Genomic DNA, 8,322 nt, shown 5'->3' with positions numbered 1-8,322 from the left:
GACAGGAATAGCCTAAGCTCAGATGAGGACAGGAATAGCCTAAGCTCAAAATCACGGCTATGGACAGCAAAGGAGACAGATGAAAATACTTCTGGGGTCATTGAGTCACAGCGGTTGGAAGGGACACCCAGGCCCAACACCCTGCTCAAAGCCAGCTGAGGCCAAGTTGCTCCATGCCATGTCCAGCTGAGTTTAAATTCCTCTGGGATGGAGATTTCACAACCAAGGCATCTCGGTTTCCAAGCTGGAAAACTCCAGGTTACCAGCAGTATCTCAGTGATGCTCCCCTGAATATCCACACTACATCTATCTCGCCTTTAAGGGACAGGGGGAATTTCCCAGCAAATAACTGCTTTCCAAACCCTGGAAAATGGTTCCACTGATACCCATTGTGGCTTTAACAAAGACAAACCCCATGAGTTTCTCAAAACCTCCATTAGACTTTATTTAAAAGTTCTTTTTGTATAGACTTCCTGACACAGAACCCACAATAAAAATAAAATCCCTCTCCCACCCACCGCTACCCCCACCCCAGATTGCTTTGCTTCGTATTTTATAAAACATACAACATCAGAAGAACGCCAGAAGAGGCATCCTACACCACAATTTAAAAATTTGTTAAACTGAGGCCTTGGTCCCAGCAGTGCATTTGCATTTGGAAACTCTGCTTCCTTTTCCTTGCTAGTTCGGTTGGCCACGTGTGTAACAAATGCATACAAAGAGATCTAGTCTGAGATCTAATCCAGCAAAAGGAGGAAAACAATAAAAGAGGAAGAGTGAAAACGGAACCACTTGTTTATCTGAATCAGCCACTCTCTTACACAAAGGCTTCCCCTGTAAAGGCACGCTCAGCTACGAGAAGGTTCAAAGCAAGCAGGTAGCAAGTTGCAGTGAAATTATTATGATCCCCCCCCCTTTTTTTTTTTTTTCTTCTTTTTACTAATTTTTATGGAGCCTTAGACAGGCGAACTGCCGGAATCAGGATAAAAAGGGGTAATTTAGAGACACGTTGAGAGACAACAGCAACCTGCAGTTAGGTAAATACTGGGCAGTTTTGAAGCTATACAATATAACCCTGGCATGTGCAGCACTCAGTCCACAAACAGTTTAGCACCATATTGATAGGTCATGCAGCAGAACCCTGCCTGAATCGGGGTTTGCTCGGAAGTTAAAAGCATGAAACGTTACAGTGCAAGGTCGTCTATACCCTCAGCTTCTATAGGGGCAAGGTGGCAGCGCTGATGCTCCTGGCTGTCTCAGAGGTATGCGTTGGTTCTATGTTCCTATTGTTGTCACCACACCAGGGTTGATGTTCCCTGCAAGGGGTTTGACAGAGAAAGAGGAAATAAATGAGGTTATTCCACGCAGGACAGTGGGGGGAGGTAAATGGGTCAATTGCCAGGGCCTGACAAGGGACTGGGAACGCCAGGGGTCCGGCTGGCCCCTCCTTACCAGGGATGCAAAGCTTTTCACATTCTTTCTGCGTGTTAAATCTGTTCTCGTTGCCGCCGCAGCCGCCGTACCAGAACCGGGCGCAGCTCCTGGTCTCAGGGTCGTAGTACCACTTCAGCACAAAGGTCCTGCAGGTCCCCTCGTCCTTCTGCAGCCGGCAGATGTCCATGGCTGCAGATAAAAGCAGGTGCAAGAGTGGTCAGCGACAGCACAGCCCCTCCTGACCGTGTCTGCGTGGCGGAGGGCTTGGCATGCGAGCTCAGACGGGGCAACCACGGCGCTGACTCTGCAAGCCTCCTGTGATTAAATCCCATCTCTTCCCTTGCAAAGAGAAGGCCTTTCCCTGGAAGTCACCAGCCCTGGCCCAAAGCCCTGGTCCATGTTATATCCACAGAGTGATGATGAGATGCAGGAAGGGCACTGCCCAGCAGCAGTTGCCTGCAAATCCCCAGGATCTGCAGGAGGTGATTGGCAGGTCTCAGATCTGGGACAGGACTGCCTGGGCTGCAAGGGAAAATGTATTGGCACCAGCATTTTCCTCTTAAAATGCCTGCCTTCCTCTGAAAAGAGAAATCTTCCGTGTGAAGGTGCTCCTGGATCCACCACACCCTGCCCACACTATCCTGCATCCCTTGCTGGGTGAGCAGGGAACACAACAACACAGCACTTGGACGTGTTAAAATGAAACTTCCGAGTAACTTTTAAAATGAAATGTGATATTAGCCATTAATTTACCACGTCATAAACCTCCCTTGCACACAGGGGTGCAGAAGGAGCTCGTGCCACCTCTGCTCGTGCCACCCCCCTCATCCTGGATGAGGGGGAGTCACAACACACAAAGTGTGAGTTCCTCTTGCTGGAGGGATGTTTGCAACCAGGACCCTTTTTTAACGAAAAAAAGGCACCTTTACCTTTCTTTCCTTTTCTTTCTTTTTTTTTTTTTCCCCCAAAAAAGCAGAGTTAACTCAACCTGTCCCAAGCAATAAGGAAAAGCATTTTGCGAGGGGCTGGGAGTTCTTACCTGGTTTCTCCTACACAAAAAAATACAGGAAAGACTACACAGATAGAGGGTAAATAGATGCTGGCAAATGCATCTGTGTAAGTTTCTTTAGTGCCTGCTGAAAGCAAAGGTGTAATAAACCCCTCTAACCTATTTTAACAGGAAGAAGGGCACAGAGGATTATCCCTGAAATCCCAACTAGAAAGCAGGTCTGGCAGTGGACCCAAAAGATGGGGAGAGCCACGGCAAGCCAGGGTTTTAATTCACCCCATGGAGTAAATGAGCCTGGGCTCCTCAGTGGCACATAGTGTTACTTTTGTCATGGTAAAAAATTAAAATTAAAAAAAATAAAATTAAGAAAATTAGAATTAAAAAAAAATTAAAATTAAAAATTAAAATAAAAAATTAAAATTTTTAAATTATTATTATTATTATTATTAATAATAAATAATAATAGATTCATTCAGGTTGGAAAATCCCTCGAGTCCAACCATTCCCCAGCATTGCAAAGTCCACCACTACAACACCAAGCACCACATCTACACATGAAAAAAAAAATATACATGTATATGAAGTCAATAAATAAAGGCTATCACAGCTTTTAAAAGGTTTCAAGTGGAAGGTGTGTCTGAGGCACATTTTTGTACCCCAGGAACCCTAAGGTTTGGGAGAGAACTCATTTCTGTGTTGCACCTGGTATGGGCTGAACCCAGAGCCCAACCCAATGCCCAGCTGAGCTGCAGGTGAAGCTCTAGGTTGAAGATTTGGGTTTCTGCTGCACAGGCTGTAAACTGCTTCCTCTGGCTGGGAAACTCCTCAAACTGCAACCAAGGGATTCATGATCCCCATTTGAACCCCCAAACCTCCTTTTTCCAGCCCAGGCATCTCCCTTGGCTGGTGGTGGCCTCCTCCTTACTTGCCTGCACATTTCTTTAGGGGGCATCCACAGCTGGACTCGGGCTGCCAGTGGCAAAAATTCCCAAGCCTAATATTCCCAAGCTCCTTTTAAGGAGACTAAAATAAACCTAAGAAAATCAAGAAGGTGGGAGAGGGTCCTTAATTTGCCTTTGTGATTATTAATGGGTTTTTTTTGGGTCTTACCTGATGATAATCTCTTCTCAAGGAGCGGCTGCTGCATGGCTTTCTCAGCTGCTGCTGGAGGAAAAAGAGCATGGGTTTGGATTTTAAACTGTGCCTTCTCTCCCATCCAAACATCATTTGACAACAGGATAAAACACAGAAGGATTCATTCCCCACATGGTACTTACATGGCTTTAAGCATTTGCTAATGCACTCTGCTTCGGCCTCAAATCTATTGGCATTACCTCCACAGCCACCATACCAACCCTGGCTGCAGAACTTGTGTTTGTAGTCAAAGAACCACACAATCTGATAGTCCTTGCACTGCATGCCCATGTCAAAGTCCAGCAAGCAAGGGTCTGGCCAATCTGCATGTCAAAAGGTGCAAAGGTTAAGTGACTCTGAAAGGGTTAAAAAGCTGAAAAAGCAAAGAGAGACTGAAAAGAAAAAAGAAAAAAAAAAAAAAAAAGGAAAACAAAGCCCAGTGTAGGACTGGTGGCATTTCCTTCTCCCCTGATCTCCCTTGCTGGATGCAAACCTTCCCCAGCCTCCAGCTTACCTCTCCTCGCTCTTGATGTTGTCATGCATCCAAACTCCAAACTGGAGCAGCATGGTGGGAGCCCCTTACTCCCTGCTGGTGCACTCAGGATTGAGCCCTCACACAACTCCCCCCCGCCCACCACCTATTTTCAAAGCTATTTGTCTTGGCTGCAGCTTTGAATCTTTCAGAGTGCTTATCTCCAAAAGCAAGCTGCACCTGGGGGACTTGAAGGCTTGGTGCAGATTTAAACATATGCTGCTCTCCTGGCCCCAAAATAGGTAATTTAGGTTCATACCACAGAGTTTTAATCAGCAATGCTAGTCCACCCATGCTGTTTTACCTATACAGGGAGGGCAGAATTTGGGGCTTCCTCCAAGGTCTGTGAGAAGATTTGCACGCGGGTCTCTCCTGTTGCACAGAGACTGGGCTAAACCCTTCCCAAACTCCCTGCCCTCTTTAAGGTCTTCAGCCTGGTGAAAACCTTCATATTAGCATCCCTGGGGAATATTCCCCCCCCCTAAATTGCCAGCTGCCATAAATCCTCGGGCAGGGGCGTTTGTTGCAAGTGGGTCATCAAGAGGAGCTGAGAAAGAGAGGTTTGTGTGGGAGCACAGGGCGAGCACACCCATCTTGCTTCGAGCAGGAAAAGCCTGCAAATCTTGTTTCCAAGGGGCTGGCACACAACAGGTTAAATGAAGCCACGAGGGTGGGGACAAGGCTTCTGAGGGGATGGCAGTGCCAGGGAGAGGGACCAAAGGCCAAAGGAGCGGGAACATACGGGAAGGGTGGGATGATGGGCCATGCAGGGAGGCAGAAATGAGATGGTGCCTGCCTGGCACAAGCCCTCGGCCCCTCCAGTGGTGCCACCAGCCAGGCATGAGGTCCATGTTCATCCCACTCAGCACAAGCAGCAGCCAGAGCTCAGCAGCAGCTCCCCAGCTCTTGGCTGAGCACACTGAGCAGCAGCATCTCCTCGGGAAGAAAATGAGCCACAGCGCAAGCAAAACACTTAAAGAAAAACATGGGAGTGATGGTTCAGGGATGGGTTCTGGACAACAGTTCCATGGTTGGGTGTGCTGCTTGATGAAGGCTGAGAGCCCTTCCAGGTCCTTGGAGGAAGAGCTGCAGCCTGGCACTGATGGTACAGCTGAGTGTAACGGTGCTGATACAATGAGCTCGATGTCAACCAAAGCGATGAAATGACGTATTAACAGCTACAGTGATCGTGGGTTATTGGCACAGGTTAATGGGAACAACCACAGAGCAGGAGCTGACAGCTCACTCATTTAGCAGTTTACTACATCCACCACCCGTGGCAGAGGAGCAGGGGAGGGGCAGATGGGTGAAACTGGAGGGAGGCTACCAATTAGTCTGCAAATGTGACTTCTGGCAATCCCTGGCTGTTGGGTGTAGAATCACAGAACGTTTTGGGTTGGAAGAGATCTTAAAGTCATCCAGTTATCCCCCTTGCCATGGGCAGGGACACTTTCCACCACTGACCAGGCTGCTCCAAGCCCTGTCTGGTCTGGCCAAGCCCTTGTTGGGAGCTGTGTGTTAAAACCAGGGGCCAAGACCTGGGGTTTGCCCCAAATGGGGAGGGAGGGAATGAGCAAGCATCAGGTGATGTTCTGTATCCACACCTACATCTACACATGCTGCCTCTATGGGACACAATTTGTCCCTGAAGGGTGGCCAGCACTTGGGTCGTGGCTCATCTCCCATCCTCATTATAGGAACAGGACCGGGTTTGAGTTCCCCATGAAGACCACAGCAACTTCAGGGCGTTCTGGATCCCTCACGGGACAGAGACCCCAACAGAGGGCTCAGACCCACATGGCCAAGGATGCCACCTCGATCATGACCTGTCGGCTCTGCAAAGCAAAGGACTCACAGATCCTCCTGTCCCGAGAGGACTCCGGGAAAGGACGGATTTAGGAGCAGGCAAGGAGAAGACTGGCTCTCAGTGGGGTCCTGCCAGAGCCCCCCAGCCCAGCACTCCCACCACACTCACCGCTCTCAGGCCCTTCCAGGGGCTCGGTGTTGAGCATCATGTTGGCCAGGGACACCTTGGTCTGCGCCGAGGCCTCTGTGGAGAAGGAGCAGGGGGTCAGCCAAGGGGAAGAGCATCTGCAGCATCAGCTCAGCCACAAACAAACTGCCTGGCCCCAGCCCCGGAGCAGGGGATGCACACGGGCTGCAGGAGTCGGGCCTGGATCTGTTTACCCTACACATCCATCTCAGAAATGTTAATTGGAGGCAGCTGATGGGATGAGTCACCCACAGCCGCCCAGCTGCGCCTGGAGGGCTTCCCTTCCCTCCCGGCCAGCGGCTCTGCTGCACAACCCAGCTCTCACCCTCAGGGGTGCTCGCAAGGGAGCATCCCCAGGGCCCCACCTGACTGCTGGGGAGGGTCACCCCACAGCACTGGCTGGGAAGGGGCTCAGGAGCTGGATGTGCCCACTCTGTAGCCAGTTTAACTTTGCTCTTCTGGCCTTAGAGGCAACGGAATAAAAACGGCATCCTCCAGGGGACCACGTCCACGAGGGGCCCTCTCTTGTTCCATGGCTCTCCTGGGCCACACTCCCTAAGCAGCAGGAGCTCCCACTCAGCACATGCAAATGTTACTTCTCCACACTGATGCCTTTTCTCCACGTTTTTGTGGGAATGTTTATTGCTGGTGAAGGTAAGGGACTGGTCCAAACCCACTGAAGCCAAAGGGAAGGCTCTCCGTGGGCACTGAGGTGGGATCTGAAGTGCCAGAAGAAGCCAGACACACAGCAGTGGCAGGACCAGCACAAACTTCATACCACCAAGCCGAGTCACCTCTGTGCCAAACTGCACTAAAAAAACCTGACTGTGTCTTGGGCAGCAACTTTTGGCCACGCCAGAGGGTTCAGGTTGGTGAGGCTCACATGGGACCTGTACACATGGAGCTCGGATCCCCAAATCCCCGAAGGGCTAAACCCTCCATTTAATCTCTGTCTTGTGGGTTTTATTTTTGGATAGTATGGGAAGCAGAGAGGAGGATATGGAAATGGTGATTGGAGAAGCAGCTTTTCTTGCTTATTTTGCAATCAGGCTGGACTGAATTTACTAATTTGACTCTTACTATTAATTGCAGCAGTGCTGGCTGGACCCCCACCCAGACCTTTTGCACCATTGTACAAACCCTCCAGCACGTACAATAAGACAAATCCCACTCTGGGACTGGCTTTAATTATCCCACAGTCTGTGTCAATTCAACCACACTGCAGTTTAACTTGCGTTTTCAAAAAGAAACACATTTGCTCCGTGCCATAACCTGCTGCTGGCCTGGAGGATTGCAGACATGCAGCGACACAACTGAGCATTGCCAGGGCTGGGGCTGTTGCTACCAACTGATTCCCTGTCCCTTAACATACTTTTCCCCCCATTTTTTGTGTCCATCTAATGAAACAAAACCAAAAAAAAAAAAGACATGTTTTTCAGAGGCACTCACTCGTGGTGAACGTCCCCGTGTAGGTTACTTTGGGCTGCGATTTCTGGTAGCCGGTGACGACCACGACGTATTTTTGCCCGCTCCTGAGCCCTTGGAGCACGTGCTCAGTGCCAGTCAGGTTCTGCCTCTGCACCAGGGAGTGGTCGTGTGCCGAGGTGACGGTGATGTCGAAGGCCTGGTGCGGCTCGGGGCTGGCCCAGCGCAGCCTGGCGCTGCTCTCCGTCACATCCGTGACCTGGATGTCCTGGGCCTTCGCTGCAAGGCAGAATCAGGAGAAAGGTCTCAGGGAAAGAAGTGCCTCAGTGCTGCAGGATCTTCACCCTAGGCCACTGACAGCCAAGGCATGTGAAACCAAGGCTGGGACTTTGCTATCCCATAGGCTCAACCCAGCACACTGCAGGGGGGCTTTGCTTTCCATAGCCTTGATGATTTATTTATTTCTAATCATCTGTTGCAATCTAGCAAATCAAAGCTTTTTTTTTTTTTTTCCTTTTTTCAAGATTTACAAAGCCTGAAATTCCCAGCACTTTCCCAAGAACTCTAAATGTGTCCAGTCAGATCCTTCTCTAGGGTGCAAGGGCTTCACAGCTGCTTTCTTTCATATATTGCTCTTTATTCATTTTTTATGCAGGGACATGCCTTCAGTGACTGGATAAGCATTTCTGGGCTTTGACACATCTCGTTACTTGCTCAGCTACTGCAGATCTGCCTACATCCCCTTGCAAAAACACATGGGAAGTCTCTGTTACATGAACTGTGCTCACTCATGAA

At 49.6% G+C, this 8,322-nt stretch overlaps 1 protein-coding gene across 1 annotated transcript in view; it reads right to left on the bottom strand.

Moving 5' to 3' along the window:
* Positions 1–933: 933 nt before the first annotated feature.
* COL6A3 (collagen type VI alpha 3 chain) overlaps positions 934–8,322 on the bottom strand; it is a 48,590-nt gene continuing 41,201 nt past the window's right edge. The window contains exons 40-45 of the mRNA XM_027906981.1: positions 7,552–7,806; positions 6,085–6,159; positions 3,721–3,900; positions 3,554–3,607; positions 1,453–1,623; positions 934–1,316 (exon numbers count right to left, since the gene is read on the bottom strand). Coding sequence (XP_027762782.1) covers positions 1,276–1,316; positions 1,453–1,623; positions 3,554–3,607; positions 3,721–3,900; positions 6,085–6,159; positions 7,552–7,806 — 776 coding nt within the window. The 3' untranslated portion in view covers positions 934–1,275. The remainder of the gene's footprint in view (positions 1,317–1,452; positions 1,624–3,553; positions 3,608–3,720; positions 3,901–6,084; positions 6,160–7,551; positions 7,807–8,322) is intronic.

The sequence above is a fragment of the Empidonax traillii genome, unplaced genomic scaffold (genome assembly GCF_003031625.1).
Source record: "Empidonax traillii isolate 1590-97213 ecotype Southwest subspecies unplaced genomic scaffold, ASM303162v1 scaffold1388:size117283, whole genome shotgun sequence".
NCBI classification, from domain to species: Eukaryota; Metazoa; Chordata; class Aves; order Passeriformes; family Tyrannidae; genus Empidonax; species Empidonax traillii.
This window is presented reverse-complemented; position numbering and strand designations above follow the sequence as displayed.